The sequence below is a fragment of the Lygodium microphyllum genome, chromosome 23 (assembly GCF_053477565.2).
Source record: "Lygodium microphyllum isolate KBCC chromosome 23, Lygodium_microphyllum_v1.1.10, whole genome shotgun sequence".
Taxonomy (NCBI): Eukaryota; Viridiplantae; Streptophyta; class Polypodiopsida; order Schizaeales; family Lygodiaceae; genus Lygodium; species Lygodium microphyllum.
The window spans coordinates 74,129,477-74,154,116 of record NC_141157.1 but is presented as its reverse complement, the minus strand read 5'-3'; the positions used below and the strand labels follow the sequence as shown (position 1 = coordinate 74,154,116).

The window sequence follows — 24,640 nt, the reverse complement described above, 5'->3', positions numbered from 1 at the left end:
CTAAATAGGGGTGTCCATGAATGTATTTTTCCATGGATCGGTCAGGAATCGTCAATACCCTATAAGAGGTTGGATCGACATAAGTTGGGTCATACTCCGATATTTTGATTGCGCATCGTTGCTCTGCATTTGTCATAATCTGACATCCTTTGAGCTCCCATTAAAGACACAGAGCGTACCATTTCCTTAAGAAAGGGAAATCATTGTCAGCAAGCTGTTTCAAGTCTTCTATCTCTTGATCGTTGGCATGAGCTGTGCGCTTGTCATATGAGGTGATGAGGTGTTGTTTCTGTGCTTGTTTACGGGAAACATCGGTGGCAATCAGCTTCTCAGCTGCCTCAGAATCCTTGATAAACACAAATTCCGATTCTTCCCAAGAACAAGGGAGTGTCTGTACTTTCGTTGCGATAGGCTCGTCCAAGAGGCCCAAGTCTAAGCGGTCATAGCTTTTAGCAAGCGTCATGAAGGTGGCATCTATGCGTCTAAGACAGGCAACCAATTCATCCCTTGTGTTCTCCGCTAAGTCCAGGCCATAGTTAGAATCGATCGGCGCTCATAAGAGGGTCTAAGGCCAGTTGAGGGTTGGGGTTTTGACAGAACTAGAGAGTTCGGCAAGCTGATGGTTGCCGCTTTGGTTGTTCCTGAGCTTGCGGATGGGCCTTTTGTGTAGTAGGTTGGGCTGTGGCTATTGTTAGTGCACTGCGACATTTGGGTGATGGTTCATGAGCTGTAGGACTAGTCATGGCATGTGTGTAAGTAGTAAGGTGTGGTTGGGGTTGATAGACTTGCTTAGTCCTCATTGGTTTCGAGTTCTACGTTGCCAGTTCGGCTGATGGCTCGAACTCTGAAAAGTCCTAACCCCCTAAACTTCATTTTCTGTTTATGTCCCTTGATCGAGTATAGCAGTACTAAGTCGCCCTGTTCAAAGTCTCGCTGCTTGACATGCTTGTCAAACCAGTTTTTGCGTCTTGCCTTCTCGCATATTAGCGCATGGGTGGCTAGAAGCCGAGTTTCCGATAAGTGTTCGAGCTCAACCAGGTGCTCCATCCATGCTTTCTTCCCATCCCATCTCTCTTGAAGGACTATCCTTAGGCTAGGAACGAAGAACTCTAAGGGTAGAATTACCTCAGTTTCATAGGTCAACCTAAAGGGGGTCACCCATAGCTGTTTTATAGGCCGTGCGGTAGGCCCACAAGGCCGCCATCAACTTGTTATCCCAGTCACTGTGCGAAGCAGAGACTACTTTAATTACGACGTTCACCAAGATTTTATTTGTGGATTCAACTTGGCTGTCTTGGTCACTAATAAGTTCGATGGGGCAATCGAACTGTGAGATCACTTGCTCCCATAAGAACTTGGCAGTGGTCCTAACATTATTTTTTCTTGTAGCTTGTACTTCTGCCTATTTCATTAGATAATCGTTGGCGACAATGATGTACTTAGCTTGTAAATATTGTACCATGGGACTAATGGGTCTGATGAAGTCAATCTCCCATTTCTCAAAGGGTTGTCGTGCAATGATTGGAGTTAGCTCCATGTGATCCTTACGAATAGGGACCTTAGCCTATTGGCACTCCTCACAGTGTTTTACGAATCGTACTGCATCTCAGAAAAGAGTGGGCCACCACAGCTGGGACTGCAACACCTTGCAGGCTGTCGTGTCTCCATTGAAGTGTCCTCCTGTGATTCCGCCGTGTGCCTTCGTGAGTATGTTATGCATTTCCTGCTTACATACGCATCTGCGCAGCAACCCGTCTTGCCCTAATCTATAGAGTTGGCTTACTATCAACTGATAGGGTTGGATCTTCAGGATGAGTCGCCTAAGTTGGGTCTTTTCTATTGGTCGTTCAGGTAGTCCATGCTCAACACTTGGACTATGTCATCTGCCCAATACGACGTCATGTCGGCTTTAAACAAATCTCTTTCACTGGATAAGCTGAATAGATGCGCATCTGGCAATTCGTCTAAAAAGGCTTATGCAGCAGCTTCTGTGGGGATGTGAGACATATGGTTAGCCATGTAGTGCTGCTTCCCTTTACGTACCACCACGGAGAAGTCAAATTCTGAAAGCAAAAGTAGCCATCGAGCGATGCGTCTTGTAGCACAAGGTTTATTAACAAGATATAACAAGGTTTGATGGTTAACAAAGAAGGTAAAAGGTGTAGCCAAAAGATAATGCTGAAATTTCTTTACAACGAATACCATGGTCAAACTCTCTCTCTCCGTTGTTGAGTAATTCATTTCGGTCTCAGTGAATTGTTTGCTAGCGAAGCTCACTAGGTAATTTAGGTTGTGTTCGACAGGCTGATACAACACAGCTCCTACGGCGAATTTCAAAGCGTCAATGTGCACATGGAACGTGAGTGTCCAGTTTGGGGCTCGTGGAATTGGTGTTGTGGTCAAAGCCTTTTTCAGTTTCTCATACGTGCATTGGCATTCCTTGGTCCAATTGAATATGATTAACAGCTTGTATAGAGGCCTAGCAATCAATGCCTAGTTTAACACAAACCGCCGATAATACCCTGTGTGGCCTAACAAGAAGCACTGAACCCCCTTGTAATCAGTTGGGGGTGGACGATCAACAATGAACCTGACCTTTGAGAAGTCCGTGGCAATGCTGTTCTTGGACACTACGTGCCCGAGGATGCATCTGTGGTTTACCCAAAACTGGCACTTTAAGGGGTTTAACAAGAGACGATATAGTTGACACCATTCGAAGACCGCTCGGAGTTTGTCTAAGTGTTTCCTCCAAGTAGAGTGAACACATAAGTCATCCACGAAGACCTCTAACTCCTTTCTAAGCATATCTTTGAATATAGTGCACATCAGTCGTTGAAAGGTAGCTGACGCGTTAGTCAATCCGAAAGGCATGACTATGTAGGCAAAGACGCCCCACTACATGGCGAATGCAGTCTTATGCCTATCATTAGGGTGCACTTGCACCTGATTGTATCCAGAGTGTACGTCTAGAAAATTGTAGGCCTCTTTGCCAGCCACTCTCTTGAGCATGTGCTCGGTGTACGGCAATGGATAGTTATCTCTCTTCGTAGCCGCATTTACCTTCTTGTAGTTAACGTACACTCTAATCTTTCCATTCTTTTTCAATACGATGACTATGGGCGAGTGCTCGGTGTACGACAATGGATAGTTATCTCTCTTCGTAGCCGGATTTACCTTCTTGTAGTTAACGTACACTCTAATCTTTCCATTCTTTTTCAATACGATGACTATGGGCGAAACCGAGTCCGTGTACTCAAACTTGAAGACGAATCCTGCCCTTATTAGCTTGTCAATTTTCTCCTTGATGGCGTGGGTGTGCTTTGGATTCATGGGATATGGTCGCTGCTTGGCCGACGTTGCGTCAGGTGTCATGGGTATGTTGTGAGTCATTATACTCGGGTCTACCCCCTTGAGCTCTTCTAGGGACCAAGGAAAGACGTCTATATACTCTTGCAAGAGAGCAATGAGATTTGCTTCCTCTTCCTCAGTCAAGTCATCGGTTGCAAAGATAGGTCAGGGTGTTTCTCCTTCCCTGGCTAAATTGACCTCCTTGACCTTGGCGGATCCTTCGATTGATTTACTTGCTTGCCCTTGTTGTTTGGCTCCCAGCAAGATTACCACCCTATCTCCTTTTTTGAATTTCGTGAATCGCTTTGGTAGGTCTTGCGGTTTTCACTGCTCTTCTGCTTGCGTATCCTTAGCCTGCTTCAGTCGTTTCTCCCTTAACTGTCAGCGCCTTAGGTGAACAGATAGGTCCCCTTTGGTGCGTCTAGTCTTGGAAGATCGAGGTATCTCAGGATCACTATCTGAGCTGACTTCCGACTCAGAATCGAACTCTTCGTCTTCGCTAGAGGAGGGAGTCTCTCTTAGTGGTCGCAGCTCGGAAGGTGAGTCCGTTCTCAGCAGTTGTGCATCACTTGGTTGGGCTAGGCCTACCTGCTCATAGTCAATTGCACCTATGTGCTCCGACTAGGTTTAGTCGCAATCCATGTGCATGACTCCTCTCTCTATCCTAAAGGTGTTCTGCTTGCGTGGTCTGGAGTCAACTCGTATCTGTTCGATTACACGTCTCCCAGTGTCGTATTCTATAGTGTCTATTTTCCCTTCACTCTCTCATTTCTGAAGAAACAACAGTCTTCATATTTGTCTTCAGAGTTGTCTTTGCTTGACTGCTCATCATCTTCCAAGTCTTGATACGTCTCTTCTTGTTGGTCGGGGACTAAGGCCCAATTGTACTCAAGTTTAAGTCATGCACCTTGGACCATTGCTACTTGTTAGTCAGATATCCTAGGATCTCAAGGAGCTCTCATCTATTGTTCAGAACTTGGAATGTGACAGGGTTGGATCTCCCGCATAGGCTTCTAGCCATCATCCAGACTAGTACTGAGGGTGTGTCCTTGGGCTTACCAATTGTCTTGATGGCTTGTTCGTACTCCTCATTGTCTGAGAATGGCAAGTCGATGCTAGCAAGAATATGCATCCAGTATTGCTCGTTCTCAGGACATGGGATATACTTGGTTAAGGGCCCATAGGATTTCCTCATCTGGCTGTCACCTTTCAGCATGGTGGAGATGGCGTCTAGGTCAACCGACGTAGTCTTCTAGGTGTCCATCTCTACCCTTACAGCCTCCATTCGATTGCCTAGGAAAATGAGACCATTGCTCAAGTCTTCTATGACTCTTGCGTTACGCATCCAGGGTTGGTCTAGCAAGATGTTGTAGTCCATTCCCTTCATGACTATAAAGTCAACAGAGAATTGGACTCCTACGATCTTCATTGGCCAATTCTTTAACATGCCGAATGGTTTTACCTTCATTCTGTTAGCCAGTGTGATGTTGAACCTAGCAGTCTTGACTGGCGGGTTACCCCAAGTTTGGAGTACCGCATGGCTTAGCACACTAACTCGTGCTCCTGTGTCCACGGTTGCCTTTCTTGTGACATCTCCAAGAGCTAAGACTGGTAGGATTGCATGCATCTCTGTGCCTTTTCAGAAAGCATTGACGTGCAAGGACTTAGGCACAGAGTGCAGCGTTAGACTGGGTATTTGCATTTCTGCGTCGCGCTCGTGCAAGTTTGCGGCAGCTTGCTCATTTGATTCTTCGACCCATTGTTTCAGCTCTTGCCATAGCGTTGGATGCTGCCTAAGCAGGTCTCCTAAGCTTAGAGTCACAGGGGTAGTTACCAACGTATTAAGGAGGTTGCTAGCTGCTTGCTTCTCTTCTAACTCCATGGTTCTTGGTCAATGACCTTGACTAATTTGTTGGCCCGTAGCATTCAAACTTTGTCTAAGTGGCACTACTTGTGGTGTAGTCGCATCTCTCGATTTTGATCGTGGGGGTGAGACTGGCGTGCTTATGCTCGAGAGATCATCGATTTTGATCGTGGGGGTGGGGATTTTGATTGTGGGGGTGAGACTGGCGTGCTTATGCTCGAGAGATCATCGATCTCGTCTTCTAGTATGGGCTCAATGTCTTTCAGGTGCTCTTGGGCTTCTTTCACCCACTCCTTCACTCTCAATTGCTTCGAGTTTGTTACGAAGCGAAACATGTGGCAAATCTAGCAAATCAAATCTCAATCATAAACAAAGAACTTAGTGGAAAAATCTAACAAATCAAACATCTCAACTATTAAATAAAAATAACATTATAATACATAAGAGGATTTGAATAACTCAATAGATTGAGAAAGTCAAGAGAAAAACACATGATTGGGCCCAACCTCCCCCATGGCAAAAGCCATGGTTTGCCATCTTTAATTATATATTATAGTTTTTACATGGATATTTGCATTTATATCTTACATATAATTACAAAGAGCATAAATATCAATTGAAATACAGAGTTTTAAGAGTCAAGAGGTATCTTGTAACATGTTGTAGTTGCTGCAGAGAATTCTGTGCTTTGAATCTTGATGTTTTGACATCACCATCGTGTTCGTAACGTGCCAAAATCCCCAAAACAACTCTTGAAGCTCTGAATTCTGATTTCGGATGAGGGACAAACGGAAAAACTCAATTTTCACCTTATTCTCATGTTTTGCTCATGATCCTGTTGCTTTTATAAAGAAACCTAGAAAAGCCTTCTAAAACTTAACCACATGAAGAAAATAGCAAGGTATTCTATAAAGAAAGCTTATTTCAATAAAAGCATATCTTAAATCTCATATTCTAAAATAATCTATATTAAAAATAAATAAATTAGTAGTATTAAAAACAATGATCTAATTATTATTAAAACTAAAATTTGGGCAAGATAACGAACGCTCCTGCCATCACGTCGCAAGTTGCCCCCCGCCTTCGTCTAATCCGACGCCGCGCGTTCTCTCCCCCGCGTGCGCCAATCCCCTCCCCCCGCCCTGTGCCACTCCTCCCCTCCTCCTCGCTCGACAACCCTCCCCCTCCCTCCCGCTAGATAGTCTTCCCTCCCCCCCTCCTTGCCTTGTGGCCGCCTGCCTGTCCTGCTCTCGCCCTGCGCCCTGTCCGCTCGCCGCCCTGCCCGTCGTAAGCGTGCCCCCCTGGGGCCACCTGCCCTTTCCCTTCGCCGGCCTCCAACCGTGCCCTCCCCCCCCTCCCTCCCTCCAAGCCTACCTGCCCTGTGGCCGTCTCCCCCCCTGGCTGCCTCTTCCAGGTGCGCGCAATGGAAACCCTTAGTCAGACGCCGGCGCATTCTGCGAGTGCCCCCCAGTCAAAACACCTTGTGCATCATCCTCTCTGAGGAACAAATCTTAGCCGTCCGGGCCATAAAGTTGGAGCTAAAAGAAACAACGATATTTGGCTAGGTCATTGGGCACTCCCCATCGAGGGCCCAGTTGCAGGACTGGCTTCACTCCACGCTGCGTATTGGCACAGCACAGATCGTGGAGGTAGTCCTCATGGGCCGAGGTATCTTCATGGTTCGACTCACCTCTGCAACGTAGCTCGTGAGTTAGTGGAGAGCTCGCCCTATGCCTCCACGAAGGGGGTCATCTACATGGTTCCTTGGTATAGCGGCTTCACAGTTAAGACATTTGCGCTTCACAATAGTTTTCTCAGACACCCATTCACCTACTCTTCCCCGGACTAGCGGTAGAGTACTGCCAGTTAGTGGAGGACTTTGGACGGCTCTTTGGCACAGTTCTTCCTACCTCCTTTGCGAATGCAGTGACAGTTGCAGGAGTCCCAAAGGTATGAGTGGCCGTGAAGGACACAAAGAGTATACCGAAGTTTCTGGAGATTGAGACAGGAGGTCACTCCTTTAGGCAGCAGTTCATTGTGATTGGGCAACCAAGGCAGTGCTTGCACTGCCATGACTTTGAGCATTAGGCAATAGATTGTACGCATTTCAGAGCCAAGGCGGTTCGTCGACAGGCCCACAAGTGGATGCTGACGGCTTTATATGGGTCCAGAGACAACAGAGGGGGAGACGGCAAGGGGGGCCACAACCATAGTTGTCAGGTACGAAAAGTACGGTATGGTACGGTACGATAAAATACGGTACTAAATGGTACCTTAAGATTTTATAAGATACGGTACGATATTAGTACGAAAAAAAAATTAACTTCATTATTTTGAACTATAGATGATAGAATAGATATTAAGAGTCTAAATAGCAATGCTATTGGAGTATATAAGATGAATACTTGAGGGTAACACACCAAAACCTCTATGGCATATGCCGCATGCGCAACATGGCTACAACTTACAAGTACATACATAGGAGTGGATACATCATACATGAATGATCATACAAATAAGAGGCATGTATGCTTGAGAGAGAGAAGGTTGTGTGTGTGTGTGTGTGTGTGTGAGAGAGAGAGAGAGAGAGAGAGAGAGATGTTGGACCTCGAGGCTTCTATGAGGTACTGCTCAACTCGGACAAGCATCGGACTGAGCTCCTGTCCAAACTACCATTATTCTTTGATCGCCGCTTGGTCCATGTCGTGCCATGGCGTCCTATGGCAGACTTTCAGCGTCTGCTTCAACGTGAATGCCCGGTGTGGGTTGAGGTGGAAAATTGCTTGGCTGTTTATTGGCCATTGTTAAAGGATGCCATGGCCGCAGTGGGAACGGTCCTGGTCCCCCCAAGCCTAAGGGCAATGAATAGAAACCGTTTGTGTATGCTATGGGACACTACCAGGAAGAGGCCTGTGTGGCTGCGCCTTAATTGCTCTGGCATGCATCCTTTACATTTTTGCTTGAAATGGGGTAACTTTGCGGGACACTGCTTTTCGTGTGGCAAATTGGGACACTTTATGGCCGAATGCCCAGAGCGGCAACCGTCTTCAGATAATGTGCATGTTGTGCTGCCCAGGGATGACATGGTGCTTGATGCTCCCTCACAGGAGGAAAACCAGCCACCCAGTGTTTTGGATAAAGGTAAACAACAGGTTTTGGGTTTGGATTCTCGTAACAGTGAATGGATAGAGGCACGTCCCAAAAAAGGTAAGAAGTTGGAGGCTGCTTTGCCAGATTCTGGGCCTGCAGTGTCACAGGATTCAATGCGCACATACATGCGCAGGAAAGAAATGTTCTCTTCACCGCATGTTGCACGTACTATGGCTCCTTCTGCCCCCCGTAATCAGTCTATGAGGAAAGTATATACAGACGGGCCCAAGGGCCCGCCTGCTAAGTTGGCATTTGATTCTAAAGGCAATGTGATTACACCCTGGGATCGTCATTATCCCCGTGCCACCCCTAAGACAGTGGATATCCCATCTACTTCTAAAGCTGGCCGGCCGAATTCTTTTGCAGTCTTAGCTGATTTTCTGGATGATGGTGTCCTTGACATTCTAGCTGACAAGGTGAAATCGAGGCAAGCGGCGCCTCCTTCCTGATTTTTCTTTTTTCAGATATATGAAGATAGCCACGTGGAATGTGCGAGGCATTTGTTCTCGCCATAAGCAACATGCCATGTGGACTGTCTTGCATGAGAATCAGTGGGATGCCTTGTGTGCGGTGGAGCACAAGAGTCACGGTGATGCAGGAAAAGTGGTGGATTGCCATGGTTTTCGCTTATTTTATGCAGGGACACATGCTGGACATTATTCTGGAGTGCTTATGATTGTCCATGAGAAATATCAGCCTATTCTTATTAAAAATGATGTGCAGGGCCGCTTTGTGCTAATTGAAATTTTATTTGAAGGAGAGATCTTATGGCTGCTGGGTCTCTATGCTCCGAATGACCCTTTATCTCGCCGGGATCTTTGGAAGACTTTGCAGAGCTCCATGTCACTTGGCAGAAGGGGTTTCTTGATGGGAGATTTCAATATGTGTGTTGACGCTTCCCAGTCCACTTCAGGGCATTCGGTGATGGATGCTCCGAAAAGGCGGACGTGGAACGCCTTTGCTCTTGCGGCTCTTAAGCAAGATCTATGGTCGTGGTTACATCCGTCCTCTCTAGGGTTTACTTTTCATTCAGCGCAGTATGCATCTACATGGTCGCGGTTGGACCGAATGTACATCATGCACGATGATGACTTTCTTCCTGAGATGCTGGAAATGACAGTATTGCAGCAATATGCATTGTCCGACCATTTCCCTCTTCAACTTGAGATACTGGCACAACCTATTGCACCCTTTATGTAGTTGTTGGATAGACTCCCTTTACGCTTCAACTCTTCTTATTTGAAGCATTCAATCTTTCAGGGCTATATGCAGCAATTGATTGAGAGATTTTTATTGGACTTTGCCTCTGAAGGCACAGTTTCTTTTCAACGATTGGTCTCTAATGTGCAACGGGTCGCTCGCCAATATGGGATACACCATGCCTCTCTTTGTCGGAGGCGTCGCCATGCAGTGGAAGGCTTACTGGCTTTGGTTCGTTTGCTTCTGGTGGATACCCCAGATGATGATTTTCTATTATCACTGGCGCAGCGTTTGGCCAATCTTATCCAAGAATTTCAGTTGAAATCCTATCAGCAAGCCAAATTACACAATTTGTCTGACAATTTGCAAGATAATGCTTGCCAGACTCATAAGTTCTTTCGCGCCTTGCATGCTTCTCCTGCTCGAGAAAATATGACCAGACTTCAGGATTTAGAAGGTTGCATGGTTACTGATCCGCACACCATTGTTGATATGTGCAGGAATTATTTTCGGGATCTTCTTGGTTCTTCTTCGTCGCCTTCTGACCAGGTTACGTATGCATGTTCAGTTTTCTATGATCTAGTCCGCCATCAGGTTCCACTTGATATGCGAGCTACCTTGGAGGCAGATATTTGTGAGGAGGAGGTTTTGGATGCTTTGTTACATCTGCCCAAGGATAAAAGCCCTGGCTGGGATGGCCTCACCAATGAATTCTTTGAGTGCTCGGCTACCCAACTGGTGAAGCCATTGGTGGCCATGTCTCAACAGGTTTGGGAAACAGGGGTCATGCCTTCCTCATGGAAAGAAGGCCTTATCAAATTGCTTCCCAAGGTTCCTTCGTCGTCAATGTTGCAATAGTGGAGACCAATTTCATTGATGGGCTCGATGTATAAAATCTTTTCCAAAGTCCTGGCGAATAGGCTCCACAAGCACCTTCCAGCTATTGTGCATCCTCTTCAATATGGTTTCATTAAGGGACGCAACATTCTGGATAATATCTTAAATGTGCAAATGGCCATTGACTATGCAAGGCACTCTAGCCAGGAAGTGGTATTGATTCAGTTGGATCTGGAAAAGGCCTTTGACTATTTAGATTGGTCTTTCATGGCTGAACTTATGTCCGCTATGGGTTTTGGTGCGTGGATGTCCCGGTTGATCTACACCATCAGTGCTGAGGCTTCTTCGCGTGTTATGCTCAATGGTGGGGTTACAGAGCCATTTATCCTTGCACGCTCGGTGAGACAGGGTTGCCCTTTGAGTCCTCTCTTCTTTGCCCTGGCGACTCACCCGGTTCTTTCAATGTTATCTTCAATGGCAGCTTCTGATCAACTGGCCGGATTGTCTCTTCCTTTGGGGCAGCACTTCATTAGCCAATCTTTGGCTGATGATAGCTTTATGATTTTGCGTGCAGACAAGGACAACATTCGCAAGACATTGGATGTCTGGACACTCTTTGGTCATGCTTCGGGTCTTCGCATCAATGCCTTCAAATCAGCCATTCTCAGCTGCACGGAGTCGGATTTACAGTCATTGGGTTGGCAGGGTCGGGTTGTGCCCCGTGGCTCCATTGTCAGGCATCTTGGGTACCCGTTGGGTGTTGATGTTCAGCCAAAGAAGCTACTGGAATGGATTTCATAGAAACTGGCAGCTAAGTTTATGTATTGGAAGTCGCAAGCGTGGCCCTTTCATGTCCGCCTCAAAGTGGCGCAAATAATTATGCTGCCAATGCTCACATATTTCTTGCCATTGCTGCCCTGGACTCCTACTACTTTGAAGGCTCTCACTCGCCCTATTCGTTTCATGCTATGGAAAAAGGATTCATTGCACACAGGTATTTCGTGGATTTCGTGGTCCCATACATGTACTCCCAAACGCTTGGGTGGGGGGGCTATTTTGGATGCTGAAACTCATATGCTGGCCCTTCGTTGGTCACTTTTTCGCGCTATGTGCGTGGATCATCACCCGTGGACCATTATAGCCCGTTATTTTCTGGAGGACAGCGGGCTTCGACATGGCAATACACAAATTCGGGCCTCCTGGTGGCATGTCCTTAATGCAGACTCTGGGTTTTCCAGCACCGCCTCCTCTCTATTATTGCATTTGGTCGGCTCCTGGAAAGCGGTGCTCCAAAAGGCGAGCTGGCATCCAGCGGAGGACCGCTTGCATGCTAACTCCTTTCAACTGGAATTGTTGGCAGTCTCAAGATTACTTTTGTGGGAAGACAAACATGAGCTTCGATCAAAATTTAACCGCATGGCCCGTCTGGGGGTGTCTTCAGTTGCGGACGCCACCCTTGCCAGTCGTAATGTCTTCGCATCGTTTCGTACGGCCAGGAGACTTTTCAGGATCCCGCGGGGCTACCATGACTTATGGGAGCAGCTTTGGCTGGTACTTCAAGCCCGGCAACCTTTTCCTGCCCTTGCGATGGATCGCCCTTGGCAGGATTGGGACCTTGCAGGCCAGTTGAGTCTGGAAAAGGCCTCTGCTAATCAGGTGTATCATCTTCTGATGAAAGATCATCAATGGCTGGCTGTTAAAGCTAATTCTGTATGGGGTCTGCGGAAATCTCAGTCATGGTGGAAGGCAATGGTGATGGAGGGCTGGTGGAATAAGACACCGTTCAAATCCAAGGTCTTTCTTTGGCGGGTGATGATTGGTGGTCTTCCTCTTGCCTCGGCCCTTTCCAAGCGTAGAATCTCGAATGGCAATTGTTTCTTCTGTACCACTACTGTGGAATCGGCCCGGCATCGATTTATTTCTTGCCCGCTGGCCAAGAGGATCTGGTCGCTCTTGTCACAGGTTTGGCGTACAGTGGTGGGGTCCGCGCTCACCCCTTTCGATTGGGTTTTTGTGCGACCAAAATACCCCACGCTGCCACAGTTGCATATGAAGATCTTGTTTCACTTCTTCAGATTCTGGGGATGGTGGCACAATTGGACCACTTGGAATGCCTTTCTTTTTGATTCCACCTCTAATGTACCGAAACACATTGCCCGACTTAAAGGTCTCTTGCATTGGCAGTTAGATCTCATTCAGCACTCGGACTTGCTCCCTCGGGAGGACTTGCTTACCTGGCATATGGCCATTTCCGTTGGGTCTTTGCCATCACTTGTGTAACTTTTGTGTAGCTTAGTACTGGGATCTTACACGTTGGCTTAGAGCCCTCGTGTAGCTTGTAATCATGAAAACTTGTACTTTTTTTTCGTAATTAAAACAATTACCTTTTACGAAAAAAAAAGAGAGAGAGAGAGAGATGAAATGACATGAGATACGTCTACAAGAGGCCAAAATGACCTGTGAGACCAATAATTACCAAACAAACTACCAAAGGTTTTGGTAAAAGATTTATGAATTTTGTTATGGTTTTGTTTGGCATTGCTAAGGCTAAAGCAGCTACCGATGGTACATTCACTAATTTGTATACTCTCAGAAGGTACATTAGGCCAAGCTATCCTCTGGCCTAGTTTTATTAGCAAAGTGTACTAATGCTTTGGGTTGGGTGGTGCAAAATGAGCTGTCAACAAAGGTAAAATCAATAGGATTAAGCTACTTGATGATTCTCAAATGGTGCTGAATTTATTTATTGATGACACTAACATATTGTGAAAAATGATGGGACATCAATTAGAAACGTTTGAAATTGCTTGAATACCTTATGTATGGCCTTTGGCTCTAGGATAAATCATAACAAAACATGTATGAGGAGTCTAATCAAGCTTTCACCACCTTTCTTGGTTGATCGATCAAGGCTACAAAATCACCACCACCACCACAACAACAACACTCAACAACCCAAACCACCAACAACAACCACCACAAAAAAAAGGTGCTTTTTTTGTACGATTTCGTATGGTACGGTACGGTACGAATCGTATAGTACGAACCAATTCGTACTACGTACGAGTGCAACTATGGCCACAACCTGCTCCTCAGACCCAGTCTCGGCAGCAAGGAGCAGGAGGGCGGGCGACACCTCCTCGACAGAGCGCTCCGCAGCCCCCCTTGCCCGCCCCACTCGGTAGGATCGCAACCCCCATATCCACCACCTGCACCACAGACTACCTCACCTGAGATCCCACAGCTCCCACACCCACACCCCCCCCCCCCCCCCCTCCCCAAACACCTCCCATGCCCCCCCTGACCCTGGTCCATAGCCCCCCCTTCCAGCACCACCAGCCCCCACCCCCCCCCCACACCTGCCACATACCTCCGACCATCCCACCATCCTCCGACTCTCTTCCCCTCCACCACCTCCCCTGCGGAGTACCCCCCTTGATCTGCACCCGGTTTAGGTGATCCCCCCCAGACCCTCAGTATGGTTGATAGATGCATTGATAGTACCACCTGGAGCATCTATTATCCCTATGGTCCGACCGAGGGCCACCACGGGGGACTGGAGTTCGCCGTCCAGACTGGTGGCAAAGCGTACTTGTATGCCCCATAGTTTTTCCTCCTCATTAGCAGCCTCCACACCGAACAGATGCCTGTTCAGTCAGTCACATGTTTCCCCATGAGCTTACACCTTGCATCCTGGAATGTGAATAGTCTCCACTACAGTGGGGCACGTGGTTCCAAGAAGTTGATTGTTCAGCAGGAGCTGCAGCTTGCCCTCGCCGGACGGATCGACATCTTACTCCTATAGGAGTATAAGCTCACTCCCACCCAAGCCCAGCGGGTTGGGAAGGTACTCCCGGGCAGCTCGCACACTTGTTGGGAGCATGCCGTAGGTGCCCACGGTAGGAGTGGAGGCGTATGCACCTCTATTGGCCTGAGTCTCACCGCTTATGTACGAGACCACGGGACGATAGTGGCAAGGAGGGTTCTTTGGATCAGATTGGACATTGGGGACTTGTGTTTTGGAGTCCTCAATGTCTATGCCCCTACGGAGGTTAGGGCACGCAGTAGATTTTGGGTGGAGATCGCGTATGGACTCCCAGAGGTAGACTCGTGGATCATTGGAGGAGACTTCAACAACCTGGAGGCTTTGGAGGACCAGCAGGGTAGAGGCAGAAACTACCAAGGTATGGCGGGGGAGGAGCAGGAGGCATGGGAGGGCTTTCTACTGGCAGTTGGAGCACGCGATGCCTGGAGAGACCCTGTCTTTCACAGGAGGGAGAGATCGCTGGAGTCCTACTGGAATGGTTGGACAGGTTTTATGTGGAAGAGTGGAGAGGCTCTCGTGGAGACCAGATTGAGCAGTTGACGGGCACCACGCTGTCCGATCATTGCCCAGTTCTCCTGACAATTGATCCCCCAGCGTCTGCCCTAGACACACGATCCTGTCGCATCCTTGACTCGATCTATTGGAGGGAGGAGGTGACGAGACAGATAGAGCAGATTTGGACTAGGGAGTGGAGCAAGAGGGACCGGATCGCAGAGGAGGTTGCAGAGGTCCTAGCCGTGTCGAGCAGAATCTGCCAAGAGGCAGCCATTCAGGCCAGGCAGCAGAGCTGGGAGGAGGAGAGAGCACTCCGACAGGACCTCACAGCCACGCAGAGATTATTACAGGAGGCATTAGGGGATCCCATCCTCCACGCATAGGAGGTGTGCGTGCGAGCAGCCATTGCTGGACCAGAGGACATGCGTTCGGAGTTCTCTTTCCGCACCTCAGTAGCCTTGTGGGCGTGGAAGGGGGACATAATGTACATGGAGTTCTTCCAGGTGCACTAGCCTTGCATCGTAGGATAGTAGATACGCAGCCTCTGGGATCAATATAGAAGGACTCGTTCTTGCCCAGACGAGGTGATGGAGATTGCCACTGACTACTATAGGTGCCTTTTCTAGCAGGAGACAGTCTCAGTTGGAGGACAACGATGTAGACAGCAGGTCTGGGATCATATCTTGTTCCTCGTCACAGAGGAGATGGGACGCTCCCTCCTAGCTCCCTTCACAGAGAACGAACTAGAGGAGGCTTTCCATACACAGGATGGACAGAAATGCTCGGGAGAGGATGGCCTCTCTAAGGCCTTCTTCACTACCTACTGGGAAGTGGTGAAGGACCCCCTACTGATGGCCTTCCACGAGATTTTTGCTTCAAGACAGATGCCAGGAAGTCTTTTGACAAGCCTTTTGGAGCTTTCCCAGTGGAGACCGATCACCTTATTGTCAGTGGCCTATAAGGCACTAGCAAAGATGATTGGTAGGCAACTACGCCCCGTGCTTCTAGACATCATCCATGACACACAGACAGTCTTTGTTTAGGATAGGAGCATCCTAGACAATGTTTTCACCTTCTTTGATGCGACAGAATGGGCTCAGCACAGTGGGCAGAGACTGGTCGTACTACTGTTGGATTTCGAGAAAGCTTATGATAGGATGGATTGGGATTTCCTAGAGGGCACCATGGTGAGGTTGGGTTTCCCACAGGTTTGGATTCACGAGGTCTCTGCACTTTACAGATCGGCCACAAGTAAGGTTCTCATAGGTGGAAGGCGAGGGGAGGAGTTTCAGCTGAAGAGATTGGTCCGACAGGGCTGCCCCTTGGCCCCATACGTGTTTCTACTCTTTGCAGAGGCGATGTCTCACTTCCTCAGGTCACGTGTGAGCAGATTACGCGGCCTCCGACTTCCAGTGAGAGAGGAGTCTGAGTTGTTGGACTCAGAGTATGCAGATGACATAGCACTCTATATTGACGACGATGAGTTGATGCTGGAGAGAGTGAGGTTGGCTCTTGACGTATTCTATTTTGCAGCCGGAGCGAAAATCAACAGGTGAAATTCGGTTGGTTTCCTCACAGATCCGGACTCTAGCGTGGAGTGGGGCGTCCACCTAGGATTTAGATGGGTGAGTAGAGGGCAGACCGTCCGGTACCTAGGGTTCTAGGTGGGACTCGACATCACTCCTGCCCAACAGTTTCTTCCTATCCTTGATTCTATTCGGAGGAAGGTGATCTACTGAAGCACGGCTCGTCTCTCACTAGCCGGCCAAGCCCTGGTGGTCAACTGGGTCCTCCTAGTGACGGCCTGGTACATTGCCTCGTGTTGGTGCTTCTCCTCATCTTGCGTAATGCAGCTTCGCCACCGAGTGCGGAATTTCCTTTGGTCAGGGTCAGATGGCTCTAGGGATTCCAAGGCCAAGGTGGCATGGGCGACCATCATACGGTATTGGTCAGAGGGAGGGCTTGGGATCATAGACCCAGAGTATCAGAGTATGGCCCTCTTGGGCAAGCTAGTTGTCCGCGGCCTCACACTAGGCGGGCAGACTTGGAAAGTCTTATTGCAGGAGGGTCTTCAGGATTGTAGACCGAGACTTGGCGAGGAGTGGAGGCCGTCCCTGAGATGGATCTTCATGTCAGCCCAGATCACCTTTTCTACGCAGCTTACTCTGCATGTGGCAGGGCCTTTGTAAGGCCCTAATCTAGAGCCCCCTAGGCTGCCAGGAGGAGATAGATCGTTAGCCGGTGATCTGGAACCCCTAGGTCAAAGATCGGGAAGGGGTACAGATTGGCGAGCGCCCCCACATCCAGTGGGCTGGTTGGGAGGTCGGCCCGGCCCGTACCATCAGGATTTGGTGGGACGTATACATGATGGCGGACGAGGAGGTGCTACAACGTGTATCAGGTTGCCAGAGAGGAGTGGAGTTGAGGAGAAGAGAGATAGACGCAGCGATACCTCTGGAGTGGCTTGCTCCCTTGATACGAGAGCCGATAGAGTAGGGGGAGGTATGGGCTGTTTGCTGAACTAGAGGATGGCTTTTGTCTAGGGCAATCGACAAAGAGACCAGTGATTCCACACTTAGCGCACAAGTCCAACACACGATTGGCTCTTGGGTTTGCTTTTCTAGGCCTCTATCTCTCCCTCTACCTAACGCCATTATCGGTACTAGTCAATAGTCCATAAGGATTGCATTGCCTTCTTCATCATATGATACATAAGGGTGTACATAAGGCTCGTTGCCATTCGGCTCCTTCACATAGTGGATGAAGTGTCACTCGATGGATGGGTTAAGTAGGGCCCAAGTGGTCTAGGGATACCCGTAGGGTTTATCTCCATCTTAGGGATGGCCAGCTTAGTGTCATTAGGTGCTGGGAGGGCCAATGGGGCTCTCCTTCCAAAGAAGCTTGGTAGCCTATTCGTGAGGTAGAGTTGACCGTAAGGCTATGAGTATGGGAGTCTCCGAGGTAATCGACAATGCATGGCGTCATGGCCGAACCTACCGCAATTAGGGCAAGGTTGTGACCTAGGGTCCTGACACTCAGCTGGCAGGTGGTTTCCGCCACAATACACGCATTGGATGTGTGGGCGTGTTGGTTGTCTCATCATCTTTTGCAATTTGGCTATGTCCATCTTCGTCTCTGCTAGCTCTTGTCCTGAATCAGTACCCTTCCCTTTATCCTGAGCACTTGGGCATGATTTCTCGCTCGGCATTGAAGCTCTCTCGGGATTCCTAGTGCTGGACTCTTCTCGATTCGAGCTCCTGGAGCTTCTCTCCTTGAGTTGGTCGTCTACTCTAATAGCATCTTCAAAGACCCTTGCCAACGCATCTTGCTGCAGGCTTGAGTTCTTAGCTAAGGCTTTGTAGAGCTCTTCAAAGACCCTTGCCAGCACGTCTTGCTGCAGGCTTGAGTTGCCTGCTAAGGCTCTGTAGAGCTCTTCACTTCGTATTTCGTTAATGAATACCATGGACACTGCTCTTTCAGTTGGTCTCTCGCCCATAGGGATTGTCTCGAAGAGGCTCCTCACATGGGTCACGTAATCTCTGATATCCTCTCTCTCTCTCTGCTTCACATTCATGAGTCGTACTAGTAGGTTATCGGAGTATCTTGGTTCTGAAAATCTCTTAATGTGAAGAGATTTTTCAGGCTATTGAAATTGGCTTGCTCAACAGCATCTAGACTCGTGTACCAAGTCCTACCCTTATTGCCTAAGCACAGACCGGAAGCTTGCGAGCATTGAGTGAGATCAGTGAGGCCGTTGGCCTCGCATATTTGCTCGAATTGCTCTACAAAGTTGTACCAGGTCGTCGTTCAACTCTGGTATTTGTCCAGCTGCTTTGCTACCAGGGGAATTTTCGATTGGCTCTTAGAGCCTTAGCTAATCCCTAACCCTGCCATAGCGATGTTGCTAACCGGGCGAAACAATGTAGCTTCCTATGGATCTGGCAAATATGCATTAAGCCCAAAATATGCAAGGTTAACACAATAGAATCAAATCACCATTAAAAGAAAAACCCACACAAAGAGCAATACAATGCAGGAATAATGAAAGAGACATTGCAGAAATGGTAACAAGAAGGTGAACAGGAACAGGCTTCAGCCTCCACTAAACTATTATAGAGTACAACAGTTGAGTGCCAGCTCACAAACTCCACAAGTTCCCTCTCCACAAAGAATCTGCAAGTACAAGACAATGAATTGGGCCACTGGCCCCACACCCTCCTTATACAGACAAAAAAGTGGGATGACCTCCAAGAAGTAAGTCGGTGAAGACCTGAGGAAATCTGTCCATGAATTAGTGTTTGGGCGCCCATGAATCACTCCTTTGAATAGGGCAGAGGCCAAGGTAGCAGAGCAGAGAAAAGAACATGGGGGAGGATTTGAAGGATATCCTTTGAGTGATTGGCAGACGTTATATCCTGCCCTTATAGGGCTGTGTTTTTGGGGTTTGTGAAGACTTACATAGTTGAAATTCTGTTGACCCCACATGTACTTCTGCCTTTTTTTGTGAGTGTATTTGACTGCTATCCAACCTGCGTCTACCACCAAAGTTGTATGTAGTCTGCCACTGCATATGTATATGTTTTCAAAGTTAGCTTCTTATATTTCGAGTTACAGTTACATTTGGAATATAAAAGGAAGACTTTTGAGAAACTTCATGTGGTTTGCTGAAATTAAGTGCTATGATACTTTTTTTTGGGCTGGTTGCCAGACTTTGCTGCACACATGCACTTTTTGAGATCTTAATACCAGATAGTAGTGTTAAACACATCTATCTTCTGTTGTGCATTAAAAGATAACCTACTGTGTGTGCAATTCAAGCATCCCATTTTGAATCGAAGGATGACCCTAAGGTGCATGAAATTCAGGATCCCATATTTATTGAATCAATGCATGCCAACATACAGAAATATATAGTTTTTTTTCTCGCGTTGGCCATTTTTCCAAACAGTCTTTTATCCCATTGAATGAGTTCATTTGAAGTAAGCTGATGCAGTGCCCTGTTTATTCTGCAGACTGTGAAAACACATGTTGTGAACAGCAACCTGAATCCTGTTTGGGATGAGGAACTTATGCTCTCTGTGCCAATCCCACCACCAGCTCTCAAAGTGGTATGTAATTGGACCAATATCATCTCTGCTAGGGTATTTACTAACTGTTATAATGAAGTTTGATTGATTTCAAATTGCTCTTCATTTATTCTATTCGGTAATGTAGCTTCTGAAAGAGAAAAAATAAGCAAATGCAAGCATGGCCAACTTCGATCCAATAGATATTATAGATGAATTTGAAGATATTGTTATGTTTTCCCAAGATTAATGCATCTTGAAGCAGTACTTTACTGGGTTTGCACCTTCAAATAGGTGGGGTATTGCACAATTATTTCAGCTTCTTAATTCAGTTTTATGCTTACGTATTCTTATCTTCCACAAGGTGAAAATCCACTTGGCATAATCGTTTGCAAATATTCTCCTATTTTTCTCACGTATGTTAGACATTGCACTGACTTCCCAACTGATAATGTCATGGTCTTGTATACCATCAGCTAACCAGTCTTGAAAATTATTAACATTGTCCAATGCTCAGGAGCCTGATCAAACCAAGCCTTTGAAGCTCCTTGATCTTTTGGTTGCATGGTCTGTTCCCCCCATTCAACATACATAACTCTTTTGCCTTTGCATACATAGACTTCAACTGAGTTTGATGGTTTTGGGAGTCAAAACATACAACTTGATCTTCTGTAACGTATTGACATATTGGGTACTTGTCTCTTAGAGGAACAGTGAATTCACCAGTGAATGACTTGTCCCTTATATTGGGTACCTACAGGTAACAATGGAAATGAAGAACAAAGTGGATGACTTGCAAAAGCTTCTGACCCCAAAATACTTGGCAGTGCCAATTTAAAAGATTGGATGCCCAAAGCTGTGGGCAAATGTGGGCAGGAGCAAAAATTGATATGGTTGGTCTGCCCAAGGGGTAATTTAAAGCTCAAATGAAGGGGTTGATTGACGTGCTCTTGATGTCCAGGAAGGATGATGTGGGGTGCTGGAGCTGTCATTTCTGATTTGGCTGGTTTTGACAATGGCAGAAACTCAGGATGATTAGCTTGTCTGGCACCTGTGCAATCTGACTGTGCTCATGAAAAACACTAGAACTGAGGTCTAGTTTCAAGAAAATTGGCCAGATTCGGAAAACAACCTCTAAATTCTTGTAGAGAAAGAACCTACAGGCTTTTAACTTGAAGAGTTTTTAAACTGTATGAGAATCCTTGGCTTCCTTTTGTCAAATTTTCCTCTCATCTTCCTCTTAAACGAGGCTGTATATGTTATGTTATACAGATGGGCAATTTGTTAATGATCGAGTGTCAGAAAGGTTTACAAGTGATCTTCATATTTCATGGTGAACTCTCACATGTGCACTACTACCTTGTCCCAAAAAATTTTCTTTTCTTCTCAAGTCAAAAATCCAAATCAATGGTGAGCTCATCATACTTGAATTCAAAGTAGATTCCAAGTAAGATAATCTGATTATAGGTTCTATTGAGGGAAAGATCCATTGGGGCACTGGATAGCACAAATCTTTAGTGATTGTCCTTTTTTGGATGAATTTCCCCCACAATCCAAGACTTTCTTAAGTCCAACTCTGTACTGTTTATGTGGTCTGATTTTTCATGTTAACACTCGATCCTGAGGCCAATCCAAATAACCCCTCAGATTTCATCGTCCACATTATCTTTTTGGGCACATAATAAAACTAAGTGGTCAGTCTGTGCCAGTTGACACTTACAGGCCTGGAGTTTAGAGTCCTATCCTAGTCCCTTCGGGCAAGGGATGTTTTAGCAAACAGTTTTGGAGCAGCCAGCAGCTAAAGGAGGTGCTTTCTTGTAGCCTGATTGAATCTCAAACAACAATGGCCTTTTTCGATGGTGGGTGGAGTTTAAGGATTATTCTTTTGAAGGGGATGGCATTGCAATGAAAATTTACTTGTAAGGCCTGGATGCCTACTTGACACTGCACATTTCCAAGATAGAGAGTCTTTACTCATTTGATTGACAAGTATATGTTTGTGGATGTGGTGGTAGAGGGGTCTCCCTGCTATTCTTCAGTGAGAATCATGATCCCTAGGCAAACCCTTCAGTCACTACCTTGAGCCATTCACATTCTAACTGTTCAAAAGGGAGATGCAACTGGGTGAGGTGTACATCGTTCTTCGGCCTCAGCTTTGAGCCTTCTTAAGCACCTGGCTCAAAAGACCAAAAACAAAAACAGGGCTTTGTCTTTGACTTGTTGGGTCACTTAAATGATAGCATACCCAAGGATATGTAACTGGAACATGGGAGCCTAGAGGACTCAGCCAGGGAGCAAACAGGATGAGGGAGATGGACAAAGATATTCCTGTATAAATGAGAGGGATATAAAGAAAAAAATACCCTAACACAGAAACATAAACAGAAACTGTACGACAAAGCACATACTGATAAAAAGAACACAGTTAGGGTTAGGGTTAGAGTAACTCACAGACAATGAACATAGTGAATAAATGAAATGATATGACTACCAATAATACGATGCTCATGCAGCAAACACACTATGCAGTGAATGAATATTGAACCTCGAACTCCTATATCTCTAGGATCAGGGCAGGGGTAATGAGCTGGAGAGTGTGTCGTACTCTGAACGGATCCCGAATCGCAGCAAGGCAACCTCTGGATGTCGAACACCAGCAAATGCAGGAGTGAGAAGCTGGATCTGATGTAGACAGTAGTGAGGAGAGAAAGAGACTAAAAACGGAGCCTATAGGAGAGAGAAAGGCTAAAAACGCAGGCAGGACAGCTTGGAGAAGAGGGAAAGACTAAAAACGGAGCCTGCAGGAGAGAGAGAGAGACTGAAAACGCAGGCAGTACAGCTTGCAAGAGAGAGAAAAACTAAAAACGGAGCCTGCAAGAGAGAGAAAGACTGAAAACGCAGGCAGGACAGCCTGCAGGAGAGAGAAAGACTGCAGCGACTGCAGACAGGAGAGAGAAAACTGTCAGGGTGGTAGCTGGAGCCTGCAAACGCACTAGTTTGCTGGTGTGGCAGACTGTATAACAGTAGTGCAGATGAACAGCAGTCAGTCGCCAGGCAAAAACAGGAGCAATCAGCGTATGGAGGGCTGGAAACAGGCGCCAGATTGTAGGGAACAATGATGGATAGCAAGGGCTAAGATATCCTCCGTGACCGGGCTGTGGGCAGCAAGTTGGTAACACCTGAAACCTGCAAAAACGAGATTGTAAAAGAGTGGAGGCCTGGCTGCCAATTTATAGAAAATTAGGGTTCTGGATCCTCTCCTACTTAGCTTTCTCGATCCACTCCCCGTTTTAGGGTTTTGGCTAAAATAAGCCTAAAATAAGCATGTTTTGGGGCTGTTTAAGTGGCTAAGTGCATTTCTTAGCACAACATCCTCTCTCAAGCCCAAAATAAGGCGAGAAAAGTAGGCCAGCCTAAATTTTGATTTACCCCAAGGCGTCCCACCCCAAAGCAGCCAGGGCATCAGACAAAAGGTGCACGTCGGTTGCCCAGTGGCCTACCAAGACTACAGAGGCGAAGGATATCTTACCAAGGGAGCCCAAGTGATCACCCCAGAGAGGTCAGGGCATCGAACCAAGGGTGCTCGTTGGCGGCCAAAGGGCCTACCAAGGCTTACAAAGCTAGATAGAATCAACAATGGACTTGTTTATTTTGTTTATGTTTCTGTGTTAGGGGCACCTTTTATCCAATGCCCTGGCTGCTTTGGGGTGGGACGGCTTGGGGTAAATCAAAATTTAGGCTAGTCTACTTTTCTCGCCCTATTTTGGACTTGAGAGGGGGTGTTGTGCTAAGAAATGCACTTAGCCACTTAAACAGCCTCAAAACATGCTTATTTTAGGCTTATTTTAGCCAAAACCCTAAAATGGGGAGTGGATCAAGAAAGTTAAGTGGGAGAGGATCTAGAACCCTAATTTTATATAAATTGGCAGCCAGCCCTCCACTCTTTCACGATCTCGTTTTTGCAGGTTTCAGGTGTTACCAGCTTGTTGCCCACACCCCGGTCACGGGGGACATCTTAGCCCTTGTTGTCCATCACTGTTCCCTACAGTCTGGCACCTATTTCCAGCCCTCCACACGCTGATTGTTGCTGTTTTTGCCTAGTGACTCACTGTTGTTCATTTGCACTGCTGTCGTACAGCCTGCCACGTCAGCAAACTGCTGCGTTTGCAGGCTCCAGCTGCCGCCCTGACAATTTTCTCTCTTCTGTTTGCAGTCTTTCTCTCTCCTGCAGGTTGTCCTGCCTACGTTTTCAGTCTTTATTTCTCCTGCAAGCTCAATTTTTAGTCTTTCTCTCTCTTGCAGACTGTCCTACTTACGTTTTCAGTATTTCTCTCTCCTGTAGGCTGCGTTTTTAGTCTTTCTCTCTCCTCACTGTTGTCTGCATCAGATTCAGCTTCTCACTGCTGCGTTTGCTGGTGTTCGACATCCGGAGGCTGCCTTGCTGCGATTCGGAATCCGTTCGGAGTACGACATACTCTCCAGCTCATTACCTTTGCCCTGATCCTAGAGATACAGGTGTTCGAGGCTCAGTATTCATTCACTGCATAGTGTGTTTGCTGCATGAGCATTGTATTATTAGTAGTCATATCATTTCATTTATTCACTGTGTTCATTTTCTTTGAGTTACTCTAACCCTGACCCTAACTGTGTTCTTTTTATCACTCTGTGCTTTGTCGTACAGTTTTTGTTTGTGTTTCTGTGTTAGGGTATTTTTTTCTTTACATGGTATCAGAGCTTGGTACTCTCTAAGAAACCTAGGCCTTTGATCTGAAAGCTCTTCGCAAAAAGTAAGAAGAACAGTAGGTTCAAATGAGTTCGAACACATCAACACCGATTGAGTCTCTAGATTAGCCT

At 46.9% G+C, this 24,640-nt stretch overlaps 1 protein-coding gene across 3 annotated transcripts in view; it reads left to right on the top strand.

Annotated features, from left to right (window-relative positions):
• Nucleotides 1–24,640, top strand: part of LOC148016340 (ADP-ribosylation factor GTPase-activating protein AGD12-like) — a 118,949-nt gene that overhangs the window by 81,195 nt on the left and 13,114 nt on the right. For all 3 annotated transcript variants that reach the window (XM_087664859.1, XM_087664860.1, XM_087664861.1), the window contains one exon: nt 19,733–19,828. In XM_087664859.1, the coding sequence (XP_087520985.1) occupies nt 19,733–19,828 (96 nt within the window). The remainder of the gene's footprint in view (nt 1–19,732; nt 19,829–24,640) is intronic.